The sequence below is a fragment of the Raphanus sativus genome, chromosome 1, assembly GCF_000801105.2.
Source record: "Raphanus sativus cultivar WK10039 chromosome 1, ASM80110v3, whole genome shotgun sequence".
In the NCBI taxonomy this organism is placed as follows: domain Eukaryota; kingdom Viridiplantae; phylum Streptophyta; class Magnoliopsida; order Brassicales; family Brassicaceae; genus Raphanus; species Raphanus sativus.
Genome location: NC_079511.1, coordinates 10658737 through 10679242, shown reverse-complemented (window position 1 = coordinate 10679242; position 20506 = coordinate 10658737). Strand labels below are relative to the sequence as shown.

The 20506-nt window shown below is 37.5% G+C and overlaps 5 protein-coding genes across 5 annotated transcripts; 4 read left to right on the top strand and 1 right to left on the bottom strand.

Moving 5' to 3' along the window:
* The first annotated feature begins 1113 nt into the window (after window positions 1-1113).
* Window positions 1114-1718, top strand: LOC108859240 (gibberellin-regulated protein 12-like). The gene is made up of 4 exons (XM_018633130.2): window positions 1114-1176; window positions 1264-1308; window positions 1405-1435; window positions 1537-1718. The coding sequence occupies exons 1-4, from the start codon at window positions 1114-1116 to the stop codon at window positions 1716-1718; spliced, it is 321 nt and encodes a 106-aa protein (XP_018488632.2).
* A 2536-nt stretch (window positions 1719-4254) lies between these two features.
* On the top strand, window positions 4255-5800 carry LOC108805060 (protein JINGUBANG). The gene has a single exon (XM_018580313.2). It carries the CDS (start codon window positions 4400-4402, stop codon window positions 5627-5629), a length of 1230 nt encoding a protein of 409 aa, XP_018435815.2. The 5' UTR covers window positions 4255-4399; the 3' UTR covers window positions 5630-5800.
* A 2676-nt stretch (window positions 5801-8476) lies between these two features.
* Window positions 8477-11404, top strand: LOC108854314 (chaperone protein dnaJ 16). The gene is made up of 10 exons (XM_018631395.2): window positions 8477-8889; window positions 9227-9350; window positions 9519-9601; window positions 9713-9824; window positions 9921-10025; window positions 10108-10158; window positions 10260-10349; window positions 10420-10528; window positions 10616-10818; window positions 10949-11404. Exons 1-10 carry the CDS (start codon window positions 8750-8752, stop codon window positions 11249-11251), a joined length of 1320 nt encoding a protein of 439 aa, XP_018486897.2. The 5' UTR covers window positions 8477-8749; the 3' UTR covers window positions 11252-11404.
* A 70-nt stretch (window positions 11405-11474) lies between these two features.
* Window positions 11475-12926, bottom strand: LOC108845168 (peroxidase 6). Its single transcript, XM_018621532.2, has one exon. It carries the CDS (start codon window positions 12712-12714, stop codon window positions 11719-11721), a length of 996 nt encoding a protein of 331 aa, XP_018477034.2. The 5' UTR covers window positions 12715-12926; the 3' UTR covers window positions 11475-11718.
* Window positions 12927-18148: 5222 nt separating this feature from the next.
* Window positions 18149-20237, top strand: LOC130512457 (uncharacterized). Its single transcript, XM_057010473.1, has 4 exons — window positions 18149-18341; window positions 18600-18988; window positions 19057-19150; window positions 19512-20237. Exons 2-4 carry the CDS (start codon window positions 18954-18956, stop codon window positions 20202-20204), a joined length of 822 nt encoding a protein of 273 aa, XP_056866453.1. The 5' UTR covers window positions 18149-18341; window positions 18600-18953; the 3' UTR covers window positions 20205-20237.
* Window positions 20238-20506: the final 269 nt, after the last annotated feature.

Here is a 20506-nt window from a genome sequence, read left to right as displayed (position 1 = left end):
AATATCATCTATCATGATCTGCTATACTTTCAATTATCTTCGCATCTTGAGAAGTCCACCAGAGTCTTAACTACCTGTAAATTTCATGTTCTTGATGTTACATTAATGAGAGAATCCACTATAAGGCCCGGATAAATTATTGAAATAATCTAATTTAATTTTTAATAAACAATATATGTTAATTTCAAACATATTTTTTTAAATGAACATAAATCAGATCTTGTACATATTATAGATATTTTTAACCATCCAGTAAATATGCTTTTTGTAAACTACACATTAGAAAATTTCGATTAAAAAGAAAGATTAATACTTTTCCATAATTTTAATTTTTAAAAAGAAAAAAAAAATTCAAATAACTAGACATGATAGATAATATGTAAATGAAAACATTTTAAAATAAAATAAATATAGAGATAAAATAATTATGATGTGATTTTTATTATTGAAATCTATCACAAAATATAATGTATAAGAAAGATACACAATTTTATAACGTTATAAAATAATTTATATTGAGAAATCACATCGTCCCAACTTTTCATGGCACCTTTTAGCATCTTAAGTTATGGCATTTCACAAATAATCTATCTAGTAAATATTTTTTTAAAATTACAGAATTAGTATGCAATTTTTCATGCATACACTTAGATAAAATTTCACACTAAATTTTGTTTCTAGTAAGTTTTAACAACCAGACTTTATCATATGATGCAAAATGTATTTATGTTATTGATTTTTTTAGAAATCATTAAATAAGAAATATATTAGCAAAGAATATATATCTTAGAATGATAATATATGTTTTGACCATTAAGTATTTAGCAGTTTTGGAATGATAATATATGTTTTTGACCATTATGTATTTAGCAATTTAGGAATGATAACATATGTTTTGACCATTATGTATTTAGCAATTTAGGAATGATGATATATGTTTGACCATTATGTATTTAGCAAATTTGGAATGATAATATATGTTTTGACTTTGCAAATTCCATTACTAATTTAAAATATTCTATAGTAAGTCAATGTTTTTGGTTATAAATAGATAATCATCAAATCGATTAAATACATAAAAGTTTAATAACAAACGTACAATAAAAAAAAAAAATGATGAAACTCATTGTTGTCCTTACTGTATTCAGTTTGTTGTTTGCTATTCAGTTTTCCAATGTAGTAATCAAATATATTTTTTTATCTTCTTTTGGTTTATAGTTTCAGTAATGTCTGTTTTTATATTTCTATTTATTTTTTCTACAGGCGGATGAACTAGAGAGTCCATCTGAACCTCTGGCAATACATATGGTATATCTTTGTAGATAATAATTATACGTATTTGTAAATTTAATGTATTCATTTTTTGTCATCAACAAACTAACATGTGCACTTGGAAAAATTCAGAAAGGAGGACCAGGTTCACTTACACCAGAAGGTAATAATGTTGTTTTAAAAAGTGTTATCTTTTTTTTTTTTACATAATTGATGAATTGTCTAAACGGTGATTTATTTAATGTTGCTTATATTTGTGTAAAGAATGTCCGAAAGCATGCGATTTTCGATGCTCAGCAACATCTCACCAGAAGCCATGCCTATTCTATTGTAACCTTTGTTGTAAAAAGTGTTTGTGTGTGCCATCCGGAACGTATGGAAATAAAGAAGAATGTCCTTGTTATAATAACTGGAAAAACAAGGATGGTGGACCTAAATGTCCATGATATCAAAAATAAAATTGAAAAATATGTTAATGTTTTCTCTTTAAAATATCTATATGTATTTGACCATGTTTGTAATATCAAATAAAATATAAAGTTTTGTTTTCCATGCAAGACTAAATATATGACATACATAAATAAAATTGGCTCTCATATTCCTACAAACGAAAAAACTAGTTCCCTAGTATCATAAAATTTTGAGATTTGGGGTTCAACATTTTTATGGTCTTTTGGTTGTATTAGAGGGTTTAATTTTTTTCTTTTCCAAAAATCTCTTTCATATTTGAGTGGAAATTCATTGTCGTTTTAATTACAACAGGAGACAAAATTAGTCATTTCAGATTATATTGTTTCATTCTCTTCTTACCTGTTTTTCTTTATCACATCTGTAAAATAATTTATATACCTTCTTCAAATTATTTTAAGAAAAATAATCTACAAAGATCTATGGAGTGAAGAGGATATCAGATTATGAAAGTATGGTGATGATTATAAACCGAGCTTTACTACCAAGGAAACTTGGAAACTCTTGCGAGGGTTGCAGACACGAGTTGATTGGTTCGAAGGTGTGTGGTTTCGCTACAGCACTCCAAAGTTCTCTTTCCACTCATGGGTCGCCATCCTTGACAGACTGCCTACTGGAGATCATATATCACTATGGAATGGTGGCATTGTGGTTATGTGTCCGCTCTACAAAGACTGTCCTGAGACAAGAAACCATTTGTTTTTTCAGTGAAAATACTTGGGGGAGGTGTAGTCGAGCTTCACCAGAAAGCTTTTGAGGTTGGATTTTACCAATATGTGGAATGACATTATACCCCTTCTCACTAAAAGACGAAGCAAACTAGAGCTGTTCTTGCTTCGATATGTCTTCCAAGCCATTCTATGTGCAGTTTAGGCGGAATGGAATGAGAGGAGACTTAGAGAGGACCCCAAAACTGCGTCGGGGCTGACAAAAATCATTGATAAATAAGTTGGAAATCGTATCTCAAGCATCAGCTACCGCCACAACTCAGTTTACCAAAGAGCTATGGGAACTTAGTTCTCTTTAAGATGATTTCCTCTAATGTAAATCAAAGTTTCAAGTTTTTTGAGTTCAAAACAAACAATTTTGATTGTAAACAGTATTTTTTGTTTGAACTAATTTAACATTCTTTCAGATGATGACCACCACAATAACCAAAATTAAAACTATAGAAAATCAAATATAAACGAATTAAATTATTTTTTTCAAATATAAACGAAGTAGATAATTAGTTGATCTGATTTTTTTATTTATATATGCAAGACACACATATATATATATATAAAGAAATATGATCGAAATGGAATAAAATATTGGTACACATACTCCTCGCCTGACTTGATTGAGCTAGAAGGTTAGTATCTTGAAAGTTCAAACTATTTAATTGTCTTTAGCTGTAAAGTTCAAACGTAGTATTCCCTCCATATTAATATAAGTGTTGTTTAAAGTTTTCTATTTTGTTTCAAAATAAGTGATATTTTCATTTTCTAAATAAAATTTAATGTCATTTAAAATTTGTGATCAGTTATATAATATTGTATTTTTTTTATTGACTGAACTAAATTTATTTAATACTATTTTTATATAATCAAAATAAATTACATAAATTTTTTTTATAACTTTTTAATCTTTGTGAAGAAAATTTAAAAAACTACTTAAACTAAACTGATACAGAGGGAGTATTGATTAACTTAATTACTGGAATTGCTTAAAGTTGAGAACAAGTTTAAGATGGTAATCAATCACCAACGAAAAGATCGGCTGTGGAGGGACCGAGTGAAGTTTGTTAAAGAACAGGCTAAAGATATTAGTATATGGAGTAAAAAGAAAGAATTGGTGAAGGCAGTGAGAGTAGAGAGGTGGATTAAGTGGGTTCGGCTGTGGTGGTGGGTTTCTTTCAGACAGGGATCGCGGAGACACATCCTTTGTCCTTCCTAGTACGACTGTACTATGGCTTTATTTCTAGGGACTGGATAGTCCGTTTTAAACACGTCTTCAGAGAAGCAAATGGTCTTGCGGATGGCTTGGCTACTTATGCTTTTTCTCTAGCGTTAGGATTTCATTTTTTTGATGTTGTTCCAGTAGAAGTTAATCTTTTGTTGATTGAGGATGTTTCAGGCCCGTCTAAGTCGAGGCATGTGGTCGAGTAGTACGTTTATGTTGGAATAAATTAAACTTGGGAGTTTTCACTCCCTTGTATTCACCAAAAAAAAAAATCACCAACGAAAAGATAATGATGATAATTTGACCGTGATAAAGGAATTTAATCTCAACTTTTGGAAGCATCGGGTTTGATCACCCAGCTCCATTAATACCATTAAATAAATCTTAGTACAAATTAGAAGAAAACTACAATAATAACAAAAAGTGAAGTTAGGAACAAAAGGATATATTAAAATAACACAAACACATCAGTAAGCTATCACATTAACGACACATGGTTGTTTAGTCCCCCCACCCTACACTACCCTAAACCTTTTTATTTTAATTATCTTTGACCTTTCTATATAATTCTCCATTAACACTCATTTATTAATCTTTATAGTTACATTATTATTCCCAAATCCTCCCTACCTCGGGATACGTCTCGTCATATAAAGCAAAGCATATCAAAGTGTATCAAAGATCATTCCCGACAAACAAAGAAAAGCTTAAAACAATGAGTTTCTTCCCATGTTATTGTCCTCTGTCTTGCAATAAAACAAGATCAGAATGTCAAAAGAAATCTACTCATCACCAATCAGAACCATCCACGTCATCTTCACTGTTGTCTCAACCAAGTCTCCCACTGGTTCCATCTCTCTCTTCTCTGCTCCAAAGCTCCACCGTCGAGCACCAGTGCGTAGCAACTATCAAAGGTCACTCCTCATACGTCTCTTCTCTCGCTCTCTCCAGGAAATCACTCTTCACCGGCTCTTCCCACGGTGAGATACGTGTATGGCCTCGTGAGCCACCGTTGGAATGTTCCACCGGTAACATAGTTGCCGCCGGGAGCGGAGGGGTTAAATCGTTGGTTATACTCGGAGACAAGCTCATAAGCGCTCATCAGGATCACAAGATTCGTGTATGGAAGCCCATCGACGACGCTAAGTACAAATGCGTGGCGACTCTTCCGACGATGAACGACCGTTTCACCAGCCTCTTCACTCAAAAAAGCTACGTGGAAGTCAGAAGGCACAAGAAGCGCACGTGGGTACACCACGTGGACGCCGTTTCATCTCTGGCCTTGTCACTAGACGGCTCTTTGCTTTACTCTGCTTCGTGGGACAGGAGTTTCAAGATTTGGAGAACATCCGATTTCAAATGCTTGGAGTCTATTGAAAAGGCTCACGACGACGCCGTTAACGCCATCGTGGTGTCTCGAGACGCGTTTTGCTACACGGGTTCGGCGGATAAGACGATCAAAGTGTGGAGCAAGAAGGACAAGAATCACTCTCTGGTCGCTACTTTAAAGAAACATCTCTCGGCGGTGAACGCTTTGGCCGTTAGCGAAGACGGGAAGGTTCTTTACTCAGGAGCGTGTGATAGATCGATTCTTGTGTGGGAGAGATTAAGCCACGGAGATGATGCTGATGGGGAGTTACATATGACTGTGGTGGGAGCTTTAAGGGGGCACACGAAAGCGATTATGTGTTTAGCGGTTGTGTCTGATTTGGTGTTGAGTGGATCAGCAGATAAGAGCTTGAGGGTTTGGAGGAGAGGGTTGTTGGAGAAAGATGGTTATTCTTGTTTGGCGGTTTTGGAAGGACATACCAAACCTGTTAAGTGTTTGGCTGTATCGGTTTCTGGTTCCGGTTCGGATTCTAATTCTGATTATTCTTGTGTGGTTTATAGTGGGAGTCTTGATCTTTCCGTTAAGGTTTGGAACTTAAGGGTCTCGGCTGTTTAACAGTCTTTTGTCGTGACCGTTGAGTAGTCTCTCTTAATTTTATGAACGTGTTGTATGATAATGGAACAGTATAGGGTTAGTCATAAACCATGCACAGTACAGTTCTCTTTTTTCAGTTACAAGGGTCAATATAAATATGAAGGATTGTTAAGGTGATGGTTTGTTTGAATTCTCCAACTTGTGATCCGTAGTATAATGAGTTGTAAAATGCTGAAAACGTTTTCGCTTCTACGATTCTTTACAACTCTATTCTTGTATACTTGCTACATTTCTAAAGTGGTGAATAAATTTAATGTCATCAGAAAAAAAACATAAGACATGAAATTCTCACGACCATATGTGGTTGAATGACCTTCACTGCTTCACACGAAGTTATTAATAAATAGGTTTAGTATTTACTTGTTAATGTAGAGTTATGAAAATAACGAACATGTGATGTATATTTATATAGATAGTTAAGTACAAAAGATTTTTCTTTTAAAGTATAGATAGTTAAGTACAAAAGATGATTACAGAAAAGTATGAACTTTACATTATTTTATACAATGTGTGTTGATGATCATCATGACCATGTGGTCTGGTGATTTTGTGATATGTATGTGACAATTGACCAAAAACATTGATGAAGGGAGGATGGAACTTTTCATAACGAATCACGTAATTTTGTCTTCCACTAAGACTGGATTTAAATGTTAGAATAAAAAGATATAAATGTATATTGTATCACATGTGAAGTATGGGGAGAGAACTTACAATTATCCACTAGATTAAATATAAAATATTATCACATGCTTTATTCGAATATTATATATCTTCGATCGTGAAGAGAGGGTAAGTAAGAGAGCTCCGGTGAGCCTGGTGTCTCAATAGCTTCGATCGCTGGTGGCGAGAAGCGGTGTTCTCAATTCGCGTGTCCAGCGTTTGATGTGGTTCAAAGTCGGAGGGTCTTTCTCTGGCGTGAAGACAGTGCGGTGGAAAAGGGTGTTTGGTTCGTTAGAGGCTTGTTGGTTACAGAGCGTCGTCCAATGAACGTAGAGCGAGAGGTGTTTATTCCGGTGACGTCAAGATGCAGGCGGTGGAGTCAAGGCAGTGACGACGCGTATAGCGTCTATGGCACAGATCTGGTCACGTGGCGAGCCAGCCTCCTCTACGCGTTTTCCTTGATCGGTTACACGGTTGACTTGGTGGGCCGAGGGCCCGTTTTTGGGTTTTGTGTTGTTTTCCGGTTGTTGGGCCTCAGGCCTAACCGTCTGTTTTGGCCCGTATTCTTGTTGACTGGGCTTTTTGTTTTGGACTTCGGATGTGTATCGGGTTTGGCCTGTTTTCTGTTCTATTATAATATTTCAATTTGGGAAAAAAAAATATCTTCTTTTTCTTCTAATCGTAGAATCTCATACCACTAGATAGATTAAATATTGTCACACGATAAGCAGTTTTGTGGTTTTGTTGGAGACTTCGAGTAGTTGAAAGAACATTTGCGGTCGCTCTTGATTAGGTGCGTTTGGAGATTTAACGTTTTGGGCCCGTTTTGATTAAAATATTGGGCTTTTAGTTATCAAAGCCCATGAATAGTAAATAAGTTAAGAGTATGATCACGATGATAAACCCATCAACTAGCAACAATCGCAACTTCGCAGGCATATGCCGTTTTGTTGTGGTAGCCTTAAGACTAGGGGTTCCTGGTCCTGTTCCAATCATTTTCGTAGTAGGAATCCCGATATTTAGGGTGATAATTATAATATAATACATCTCGATCTCTTGAAGTGAAAGTAACATTTTGAAATTTGAAAATATGTCGTTCTCCAATGTTGCAATCTAAAATAATCAAAGACGGTAAAGTATACCTTAGTCATTGCTTTAAAAAAACTATGGTTACAAAACAATCATAAATTTGACCCATTATCCTCGATAAAAGGCCAACAAAAGATTTGGTCAAATCACTAATTTAGTAGAATATGAAACCCAACATGATAATGACGCTCTGATTGCGTTGAATTGTCCTCGTCGCTGTGGTTTCAAAATTTTCAATATTATAATCAATATATCATGTGGACCATCTTTGTTGTTATAAAACATATTCCTGAAAAGTTGTACACTGATGCAAGCCAGCATCACAGTCTTTTTGTGAAGATAGGACAGAAAAGAAAGAAAAAAAAACTAACAAGTTGAGACAGTATTAAAGATGGTCTTTCTTAATCCACCAGCTAATTAAATTGGAAAATACTCTAACTAGAGAAGAATTAAATCAAAATATTATATAGTCATAGTCAACAACACTGTTACTAAACCCAACCCCGCCCCCCCCCCCCCAAATTAAATAGCAAATATTTTTATGATTATTAACCATATTAGATTAGATTAATATATTGACAACTAATTATTTCTACATGTCACATCCAATTCTTAGAGAAATCTTACCTGTTGCTGAGTGTATAAACAGACACGTATAAAAAGTTAATTATGGGTTAATAGTACCTCCTATCAGTTTTGAATTTAAGATGTAACAAAAGCAAAACAAAGAGAAACAAACAATACAATTGAAGAGGAAAATGAATTAAAAAAATAATGTTTGATAAATAAAAATAATAATTAAAAAATAAAGAAGGGTCTTAACTCATATGAGTTGGATAATCAATTGTTAAGTGTTAACAAATCAAAGTTTGTTTATTTAAAACATATACCGTCTCACACCGCGTGATGAGTACGCGCCTCCCAAAAGATGCCAAAACAAAAATAACCTGCGGCCCCTAACGTCCAGCGTCGCACGCGCCGCTAACACGCGCCGCCAAACAGCGCAATGTAGTGAAAATCTAGAGAGTTTTAAATTCCTTCATCTCGAACCCCAAACTAAACTACTTCTCTCTCTCTCTCTCTCCTCCGGTTTCTTCCTTGACAGTTCAGTCTTATCTCTCTACGAACCTGCTCAGATAGAGAGAGTGGTTGCTGGTGCGTGATTCTAGGGTTCCGTCGCTTTGTTCCAGCTTGAGTTTTCTGGGAAAGATTGCAGAAATGAAGGAAGAGTAATCGATAAGAGTTGATTATATCCTCCCTCCTCTGAGCATTCCATCCGGAGATTCTTTGGTTTTTTAAAGTGTGGATTCTTAAAGAGTGGAAGGAAACATGGCAGCTAATAGTAGATCCAAGTCGGAGAAGAAGGATGCGGAGAAGCAGCTCCGGCGGGACCCTTACGAGGTTCTTGGAGTCTTGAAGAACTCTACGGATCAGGAGATTAAGAGCGCTTATCGGAAACTAGCTCTCAAGTAGGTTTCCTTTTATTTGATTCTCTCTCTCCCTCTCTCTTTGGTTCGAAGTCTTCTTGAAATTTTAGGGTTGTTAGTCTACAATTGAATTCGATTTGTTTAGGTCTAAAAGATGAATCTTTTAATTCAATTTATCCGCAACTCTTGCAGCTAGTTAATGGCTACTGTGAATTGCTCCTTTTTAATCATTATGGAAGACATTTGGTTTGATTCGGCTTGGTTTAGGCTAATTCTCTCTCTCTCTGGAGATTGATTACTGCATTATCTGCACAAACATTTTAGTAACTCGTCCTGTTTAAGCCCTCCCTGTTCCCAAAATGAATGTTTGGTGTTTCAGGTACCATCCTGATAAGACTGCTAATGACCCTGTTGCAGCCGACATGTTTAAGGAGGTCACCTTTTCCTACAACATCTTGTCTGACCCTGAGAAACGCCGCCAGTATGATTCTGCTGGTTTTGAGGTCAGCTTTTGCTTCTTGTCTGATAAGTACTATTAGACAGTTGAGCTTAAGATAGGATTCTTGTCTCTACAAGTAATGTTGTTCGTTAGGGACGTTCTTCATGTCTGAATTATACGCTTCATAAAATATAAGACTTTTTGCTAATTGCAAATCCCTTCTCTTTCACAGGCCGTTGAAGCAGAAGGCCAAGAGCTGGAGCTGGATCTCTCAAGTTTAGGAGCTGTTAATACTGTCTTTGCAGCTTTGTTTAGGTTGGTTGGTTTATTTCTGATATGGACTTCTCTGTTTCATTCTTATATAGCTGGACATAGATTTTATTAAATGCAAGCTGAGCATGTGTTCTGAAATTTCCAACGAAATAGCAAACTCGGTGTGCCGATTAAAACATCTGTGTCTGCAACTATATTGGAGGAGGCTCTTAATGGCAGAGTTTCAGTTGATCCTCTTTTACTTGGACAAGCTGTTACTAAAAAGGTGAGAGCTATTGTAGCCCATGCTTGGCTGTGATCTCACTTGTGTGTGTTAATGAGAGTGTCTTACCCCCATCTAAGTCTATTGTTTTTCTTACAGGTTGAAAAGCAATGTGCACACTTTTATGCTGTCACAGTAACAGAAGAGGAAGTAAGTTCCGGGTTGGTCTGCAGAGTAGAATCATCTAGCAAAAGCAAATTCAAGGTTTCGCTCCTCCGACACTAAACTGATATGGAAATGCCAAAAGTATTTGACAACTAACTAAAATGTGCATGTGCTTGTGCAGTTACTCTACTTTGATCAAGAAGCCAATAGCGGATTGAGCTTAGCCCTGCAGGTATTGATTGAAGCGAAAAACCTGTCTGTTCAATGGAACTAATGCGTTGTTACATGTGGTAGAATAACTAATTTGAAGATTTTTTCTTCTTCATGGTACAGGAGGACAGCAAAAGAACTGGCAAGATAACATCTGCCGGGATGTACTTTCTCGGTTTCCCTGTCTACCGGTTGGATCATACCAACAATTCGGTAAGTTCACTTTGTCACTATTAAGTTTCCTTCTTTACTCAACGTGACTTGATTTTTATTATTGCTCTAGATGGCTCAAGCAAAGGATCCAGAAACTGCGTTCTTCAAAAAGCTTGATGGGTTTCAGCAATGCGAACTTACTGAGCTTAAGGCTGGCACTCACGTTTTTGCTGTCTATGGTCAGTTTTTCTAGGCTTGTAATCTGTATGGATTCAGCACTTGATTAAATCCGACTTGGTCGTCAATGACATGTTCCTTTTTATCAGGTGATAATTTTTTCAAAAGCGTGAACTACACAATCCAAGTTCTTTGTGCTGCCTCATATACTCAAGAAAAAGAAGACCTTAGGTCTGTAGAAGCTCAGATCCTCACTAAAAGGGCAGAGCTTGCAAAGTTTGAGACAGAGTACAGGGAAGTGCTTGTGCAGTTCACCGATATGACCAGTAGATACGCTCAGGAAATGCAATCGGTTAGTCTTTTTTTTATTCATTGTAAAACTCGTACCACCATTGACATACAAAGAAGAGAAGATATGCCATAGCTTTGAGTAAACAAGACCAAATTCTTTGTCTAGGTTAATTGTTATTTTCATGTTACAGATTGATGAGCTTCTGAAGCAGAGAAATGAAATTCATTCAGCCTACACAACAGGTCCAGTGATAAAGCGGAGCTCGAGCAAGAACAGACTGAACAGACTAAGAAAGAGCTCGTTCAAGAAGGCAGCGGCCGAGGCGCCTGCACCAACTGAGCAGGAAGAAGAGGACGAGGAGGAAGAGGAAGAGGAAGAAAGCAGCAGAGAGAAGAACAAGAAACCAAGTACTTGTGATCAGTCTGAGACGCTTAAGAAGAAAAGCAAATGGTACAAATTACATTTGAAATTGGACAAGAAAAAACCTTGTTGAAGTCTTTTTTTATCCATCCTCTTTTGCTTTCTTTTCATTAATACATTTATATTTTTCTCCCTCTACCTTTAGGCATCCTTGTATCTGTAAATCATTTGATATTTTTCTCCAACTTGTTATTCGTATTAATCAACTCTTTATTTTTGACAATTATATTATTTGAACATGGTTTGTGCTGATAAACATATTTGAATTTGATATGTTATCTTAATTTGTGGCAAATAATATTAGAATTAATAAATAAATCAACATACAAAAACCAAAGAAAAAAACACTCTCATTGACACGAAAAAATTTCAAGAAAAAGATTTGTCCACCATATGCCTTGATTGATACAAGTTTCAACCAATAAATGTAACAACTCAACAATCACTGACCATTGTGGTGATAACTACTGATAATAATATGACAGATTTTTTGTTTGTTTGTTACGTGTGAATGTGTTTAAAGAGGTAACTTTTATAGTTTTACCCCCTGTAGTCATTGTACTGGTCGCACCGCCTCCTAACGTCTCCATTCAACTCCGTCTTCACCCTCTGCTCGCTAAACTTCTCCATGGCCTTCGCAAACGCGTCGAAGAACGCCGTTTCGTTCGCCGCGTAGAGATCAACAAACGGACGCGTCCTGTTATCAAACGCAATCGCCTGGTCCGACTCGAGCAGCCCGTAACCGTGTTGCAAGTTCTTGTAATACATGTTATCAAACTTCCCGGGGGTAAAAACGTCATTAAACGCAGACATCTCCGCGTCCTTGGTGTAGTTCGCGCAGAGCTTCCTCAGCTCCGCCGCGTATTTCGCGTTCATCCCTTCGGGGCAAAAGTCAGCGCTGTGCTCGGAGTTGCTGTTGAAGATGCGGCTCGCGAACTCTTTGCAGTGGGAGAAGCCGATCGTGTGCGATCCGACGAGAGCCACCATCTCCTGAACGGTCAGACCAGCCGAGCCGAAGATGGAGATGATGTGGTCCATCGTCATGTTGGGGCGAGCTAGCTTTCCTTCGACGCGGTTCATATCGGAGTCGAGACTGTCTTTGCGTCCGTATCTGACGTTGATTCTTGGACCTCCGACCATTGTGACGAGGCTGCGCGTCGCTCCCACGAGGATGTCGGAGCAGGAAACTACGCTGGGGCATTTTAGCTCGAGGGCGGTTTTGATTCGGGTGATTAGGTCGTATGCGTCTCCGGGGAGGGAGTGGTTGATGTCGGCGTCTCGTTCCGAGGTTTTACGGGAAGTAGAAGCGACGAGGATCGAGGCGTCGCAGCCGTCGACCATGCAGTCGTGGAAAAAGAGACGGAGTGTTCCTGCGGCTGTGGTGGGAGCAGCGATCTGTTTGTCGGTGACGACTTGGACGAGGGTTTGGTCGAAGTCAGGGCATGTTTTGCTGTAGTAATCAGACGAGAGGTCGGCTTGAAGGAGGTATGGAAACGACAGGAGAATAAACATACAACGTAACCCACAAGACTTCATTGATGATGAAGAGGGAATAAATAAATATTTTTGAAAATTTCTCTTGAACTCAAATTCTCTAAATGGTTGATTTTTCTCTTCTTTGTTTTTGTTTCCTGTTTGTTGTGGTCGTGTGTTAACGTTCTTTTTTTCTTTTCTTTTTAGCCGTTTACTTGTGTCTATTTTGATTCTGAAACAAAGGTTTTTGTTTGGAAAATCAAAGGAAGAGAGAGTTTCAAGGAGAAACAGAAAACAAACTTTTAACTAAACTGTAAAACTCTTATTTTAGGTCTCCATAATTATTAGAAGAAATGGAGAATGTGGTGGCTTCAAACCATGTCATTGCATATCTGCATATTATGCATTCAGCATTTAAACAAACCTAGAGAGATAGTGATAGATCTTATATTTTTTTTTCTTTTTTTTGATCTTAAACTTGCTTTTAAAACATCTTTGGATTCTAGAAAGAAAGTGGACGGTTCTCATGGAGGTCGGATTGTGTCAATAGACTCAATAAAATGTGGACCGTAAAATATTACAAATGAAGTATCTCATTTAAACAAGATAGTCTGGCTACTTGACTAGATCGTATCTTGAACAACATGTAAATTCTGCCTCCACAAACATCTCACGGATCCAGTATGCATTTCAATATGTCACATCCATTTTCGAAAAAGCATTTAAGTCAAACATGAGAAGTAAAAGAAGGTGATACAAGCCCACTCGATAGTTTTTAGTTGCACCCATAGAAGCCTATACATGAGCCCACCAGGTTCACACCATCAATAAATATTAAGTAAAGAAAAAGTAAAAAATTCTAATTTTACCACATTCAATACCAATTTTTAAATTTACTTTTAAATGATAATCATTTTTGCTCAAAAAATATAACTATTTTCATTCATATCTTAAGTTTTTAACCCAATTTTTTAAAAAAATGTGATGAAAAAATTAAATTAAACCTCTTAAATCATTGATGAATGTTTAAGAATCACTTTTGGCAAATTTGAAAGTTTATAACTTCAACTCCTTCTAAATATTATTCTAAACAGTAATTACTAAACTTTAATTTCAAATATTATGATATTTTTGCTTAACATTAGTATTAAAATGCGGTATCTAAGTTATGGTATTTCAATCAATTTCTTTTTTTAAAAATGATTTCGACATTAAACTATAATTTAATTCAAGCTGTCTCTTATATAAAAGGTCATAATAGTTCATCCACTATGTGGTGTAAGGGCAACTATAAACATAGTACCAAATTCAACTTTGGTGTTAAATAACACCAATTTTGGTGTTAAATTTTACTTTTCATCTTCAACCATCACACCAAATTTTATACAAGAACAATTATGTATTATATGCTTATTTATTAATTTTATTAAATATTAGTTGAAATTAAAAATTTATATATTTAAAAATGCGAAGCATTTTATTTTGTTAAATTTGATGTAACCCTTGATATTACTTATTTAGTTACATTATTAATTAAAATAAAAATACAATAATATTAGTAGTGAGAAAATAAATATTTAAAATAGTATTATATATTTATCTTAAACTATAAATTAAAATTAATGGATAAAACTCATTTATAGATAATTAAGCTAAATAGTAAAATACATTATTTAAAATACAATACTATTTATATTACACCAAATTCAATAAAATGGTATCACTTTTAGTGTTTCGTTGATAATTACATTAAATTTGGTATTTTGGTGTATAACATTAACCTATTTTTTTTCTTCCGTAACTGAGTTAACCAAAAAAATTATTGATGCGGTTTAGATAACCTTATAGTGAATTTAGACAATACTAGACCATGTTTTTAACTCTTAAAACCTTTGCTGAAGTTATAATCTTGTACTATCTTGTTCGGTAATGAAAGAAATTGAGAAAATTTTGTTTTCCATGAATCGTTCGTCTATTATATTTCCATTTTTAATTATTACTTACATTTTTATTGAACTTTTAATGTAGAGTATAAAGAGGGAGAATTACCAATTGTGACTCAAAACTTGGAGTCAAACCCAAAAGAGTACCCCAACTTGGGTCAAAGGCAAAAGTAACCTAAAAGGCTATTGAAATTACAACTATCTCCTTGTGAACAAACAAAAAAACGGATTTTTTTTTACGTTTCTACCCCTCGCAAGTCGTCTGTAAACAGACGACTTGAAAATAAGTCGTCCAGACGACTTTAAATTAAGTCGTCTGGACAGTTATTCTTAAACATAATTTAAAAATTTTGTAAAAAATATTTTGATAAGTGAAAAATTGGAATTATGTAATTAACATATGTCTTAAGAGATATAAATTAATATATAACAAATTTCAATTGTTTTCAGCCCACATGAGTGAAAGTAGTGAGTCATGATATTCTTTAGTTTATGTTTCATCAACATATGTTGTAGTATTGTATGTGTTCTTAGGGTTAGATTTTGGAAAGCATTAAAACCGTTTTTGAAAATTTTTAAAATTACCTAGGCGTGTTCATTTCTGTGTATAGTAAACACTATTGAAGTATAATTTGATTTTATAACGTGGTTAGTAAGTTAATTTAGTCATTTTAGTTTAGGGGTTCATTTTAGGGTAATGGACGACTTAATATTTAGTCTTCTGTTCCCAGACGACTAAATATTAGGTCGTCTGATGTACATTATCAGCCAGAATAAGTCGTCTAAACCGGACCAAACCTTAAAGTTTACCAATGTACTTTTAAAGCTAACCGGATTATTTACCCAATATATAAGGTGATTTTTTTTTTTTTTTCATTTTCCGCGAACAGAAACCCTAACAGTTCTCTCTCACCGGCGATATCAAAGGCGATTCGAATTCCCACTATTTCCGAACAACCATCGTTCTCAACGTCGGCTATCTATCTCACTTCATTCTCACCGTTGTCGCCGCAGCTTCTTCTAACCCTAGCGCCGCCGATTCCTCTAAACCCTAGCGCCCCCGCTTCCACTATTTCCAAACAAACCGTCGCCCTCGCCACCGTGCTCACCAACGTTCTCACCGCCGCTTACTCTAAACACTAGCTAGCACCGCCGTTTCTTCTAAACCCTAGCGCCGCCGCTTCTTCTAAACCCTAGCGCCGCCGCTTCTTCTCTGTAAACCGTAGCGCCGTTTCTCTGTAAACCCTAACGCCGGTAAGTCATCAAACTCGTGGAAAAGATGAACATAAAACGTTGTCTCTTTCAATTTACTCATTCTCACCGTTTCACGTTTATTTTTTCAGATCTATAACCACAATGACGAGTACTCGAACTCCTTCTGCGACTAATCAGGTCCGCTTGAAATTTTTCTACTGGAAGACTTGTAAGTAAGTCGTCTGGAAAGTCTTCAACCTGGACGACTTAGTACGTCCATTTGGAAGACTTTCCAGACGACTTAAATATAAGTCGTCAACTAAGTCGTCCAGTTGGACGACTTTCTAGACGACTTATATTTAAGTCGTCTACTAAGTCGTCTGGAGTAACAATTAAGGCGTGATTGATTTAGCTTGTGTTCTGACTTCTATTGTTGTCTTTGATTATTTTGCAGACAAAAAGGATGGATATTCCCGAACTCCCCCGTAGGTTATACACATTAGGGGAAGAGCCAGAACCCCACAATAGCATTTCGTATCATACGGATAACACGAAGTTGCATACTGCTCTTAGGGAAGCTCTCACTGATGCTGAATTTGAAGAGCTCAAGGAGTCGAGATTGGGAGTTTTCATCAAGTTCAAGGAGCAGGGATTTGGTTGGGCTTCAAGGCTGGTTCACCACTTGCTCGGTTTAAAGCTGGACATTAAGAAGAAGTACGAGATGTGGTGTCTCGTTGGTCCAGAACCTGCGAGGTTTTCACTGTTAGAGTTTGAAAACATCACTGGTCTAAACTGCGACTACATCGAGGACCTTGAGACACCAGAATGTGAAGTTACCCCACAGATGGTTTCTTTCTGGGAGATGATGGGAGTTCATCGGGAAGCTGGGCCAAGTACTGATCAGATAATAGCAGCACTGAAGAGATGCGGGGATTGGTCCAGGGAAGATCGCAAGCGACTCGCGTACCTTTCCATCTTCACTGGATTCATTGAAGGGAAAAAGTTCTCAAGCGCTACACGAGCTACTCTCGCAAGGCTAGTGATGGATTTAGAAAGGTTTGAGAATTATCCATGGGGGAGAGTCGCGTTTAAGGTGCTGATGGACTCTTTGTGGAACAAAGATATTACTGGCTGTTACACCGTGGATGGCTTTATACAAGTTCTTCAGGTCTGGGCGTACGAAGCTATTCCGGGATTGGGTGCTAGTATTGGTCTACCCAGAGCAAACAGTCCGTCTCCACCGATTCTGGCTTACGACGGCAGCAGAGGCCGCAGATTCATGAAAGCTGCTATCTTGAGTCAGGTACCTTTCCATCTTCACTTAATTAAGTCGTCTGGAAGGTCTTCCAGCTGGACGACTTAGTAGACGACTTATTATAAGTCGTCTGGAAGGTCTTCCAGCTGGACGACTTAGTAGACGACTTATTATAAGTCGTCTGGAAGGTCTTCCAGCTGGACGACTTAGTAGACGACTTATTATAAGTCGTCTGGAAGGTCTTCCAGCTGGACGACTTAGTAGACGACTTATTATAAGTCGTCTGGAAGGTCGTCCAGCTGGACGACTTAGTAGACGACTTATAATAAGTCGTCTGGAAGGTCGTCCAGCTGGACGACTTAGTTGACGACTTATAATTAAGTCGTCTATTTAGTATTTTGTTTCAAATATCTAACTCGATTCTTCTTCTATTTACTGCAGACCCGCGTGATCAACTTTGTTGAGAAGGACATTAGTGAAATGTGGCCAAAATGGGACTCTGAGGTTGATGACGTGCCCGCGGAGAACATCATTAAAGTGATGTATGATCGGAGACCGTGGAAGTGGACCATGGATTGCTGGGAAGTCACTGGTACAAAACCCAAGTTTGTGACTCCATCGAAAAGAGCCAAAGAGATGGTTGTGGAGGAGGTGGAGGAAGACAATCAGAGACCTCGGAAGAAAGCTCGTAAAGAGGCTCCTAAAGAGGCTCCTAAAGAGGCTAGAGAAGAGGCTCCTACAGAGGCTACAGAAGAGGCTACAGAAGAGGCTAGAGAAGAGGCTAGTTGGGTGACCAGAGAGGAGTTAGAAAACATGTTCAAGGACTTAAGAAGTGGCTTAGGTGACATGATGAAAGATGGGTTTAAGAAGTGCATCAGGGAGATTAGGAAGATCTCCGATAGATTGGAAGCTGTGGAGAAGAAGGTTGGTGTCACCAATCAGGCTACCCCTCAAGCCCCAGAAACCGGGGTTAGTAAAAAACACCCTACCCCACAAGCCCCAGAAACCGGGGTTAGTAACAAACAGACTACTCCTCAAAAGGATCAGCCTACACTTCAAACCAATCATCCTACTCCTCCCACCAGACAGCCTGCTCCTCAAAAGCAAAGCCTACTCCTCAAAAGGCAAAGCCTACTCCTCAAACGAAACAGCCTGCTCCTCAAACTAAACAGCCTGCTCCTCAAACGAAACAGCCTGCTCCTCAAACTAAACAACCTGCTCCTCAAACGAAACAGCCTGCTCCTCAAACGAAAAAGCCTTCTCCTCAAAAGAAACAGCCTTCTCCTCTGCCCAAAGAGGTTAGTATCAAATCTTTAAGTCGTCTGGTAACTTGTCTTTGTATAGATTTGTAAATATATAAGTCGTCTGGAAGGTTTTCCAGCTGGACGACTTACAAATAAGTCGTCTGGAAGGTTTTCCAGCTGGAAAACCTTCCAGACGACTTATTTGTAAGTCGTCCAGCTGGAAAACCTTCCAGAAGACTTACAAATAAGTCGTCTGAACTCCAGCAGGAACCAAATCCTCTCCCAACTTTAACTTGTTCTCTTTTATTGCAGAGATTGTTGCCGGAGGATACAGCAGATGAGGCGATCTCGGTATATAAGATCTTGCCGGAGGATAAAGCAGATGGTGTCACCTCCAAAGAGATTGTTCCTCTCACTTCCACTGACCAACCGAGCTTCGCTTCCAACGATCAACAACCGAGCTTCGCTTCCACCGATCCAAGCGTTCCAGCTTCAGAACCGAGCCTGGTTGTATTGGACCAAACAGCTCCCACTGCTTCTGTGCGTGCAAGGAGTGAACGAACGAAGAAACCTGCTCCCACGCAGATATCTCCTTATACGGCAGAGAGAAGGAAACTCCTTAGAGTGGGAAAGTATAATCCATTTCCCACACTAAACAGACCTAAGATGAAGGAGCTCGCTGATTGGTTGAAAACTGATCCGTAAGTGATTGCTTTACCCATAATAGCTTGATTTAGTCTACCAAAACTGATTGCTTTTTTGTTTGCAGTGATTATTTCACTAAGGAAGAGGACAAACCACGTACATCACCAACTTGGTGGTATCAAAAACTCCGGACATCCAAAGCATGGCTGGAAGACGTAGTAAGTCTTCTGCTTATCTTTAAGTCGTCTGGTAACTTGTCTTTGTATAGATTTGTAAATATATAAGTCGTCTGGAAGGTTTTCCAGCTGGACGACTTATTTGTAAGTCGTCCAGCTGGAAAACCTTCCAGAAGACTTACAAATAAGTCGTCTGGTAACTTGTCTTTGTATAGATTTGTAAATATATAAGTCGTCTGGAAGGTTTTCCAGCTGGACGACTTACAAATAAGTCGTCTGGAAGGTTTTCCAGCTGGAAAACCTTCCAGACGACTTATTTGTAAGTCGTCCAGCTGGAAAACCTTCCAGACGACTTATTTGTAAGTCGTCTGGAAGGTTCTAACTTGTATTATTTTATATGCAGCATATAGATGCTTGGATGAATGTGCTGAGGCAGAGGTATAAGGAGAACCCACATTGTTTCCGGAGCGAGCGAATGTGCTTCCTGGATCACAACTTTACCCAGTCTTGGAGAGAACAGTATCTGGTCTTCAAAGCATCGTCGTCTGATCACAATGGTTTAGGAAAAATGCTACCTAGTGGGGCGGCGAGTTTGTATGACGGATCAATGCCTTCATTTTGCCAATCAAACAAGAAGTGGGGGGAGGACATTGATGATATCTATGCGCCACTGAACTTGGACAACAAACATTGGGTGGCTATTTGGATATCGATCCCTAAGAGGCACATAGTCGTCTGGGACAGCATACCTTCAACTACCATACCAGAAAGATGGGATGAGATAATGGAGCCTTTTCTCGAGATGGTCCCTTATCTGATTGTGGAGTGCGGAGACCAGATGCATGGGTTGGAGCGATACACATATGAGAGACTGCTCAAAGATGTACCCACGGCCAACAATGGTGATTGTGGCGTGTACGCTGCAAAGTACATTGAATGTCATGCTCTTGGGGTCCCCTTTAGCCCTAAAGACTTTGCTAGGTCCAATGCGAAGACTATGAGGGATACTATGGCTTTGGCTATATGGACGGAGCTTGTTGATCAGCATCTGAAAGATAATGAGGATGGTGGTATGTTTGTGGGCATGTATGATTAGATACACAAATCAATTTGTATAGATTTTTTAACTTGTATAGATTTTTTAACTTGTATAGATTTTTTAACTTGTATAGATACACAAATCAATTTGTATACACAAATCTATTTGTATATTTGAACTATTTGTATACACAAATCTATTTGTATATTTGAACTATTTGTTTACACAATCTATTTGTATGTTTGTGGGCATGTATGATTTATTTGATTTTCTAACTTGTATAGATTTTCTAACTTACAAATAAGTCGTCTGGAAGGTTTTCCAGCTGGACGACTTACAAATAAGTCGTCTGGAAGGTT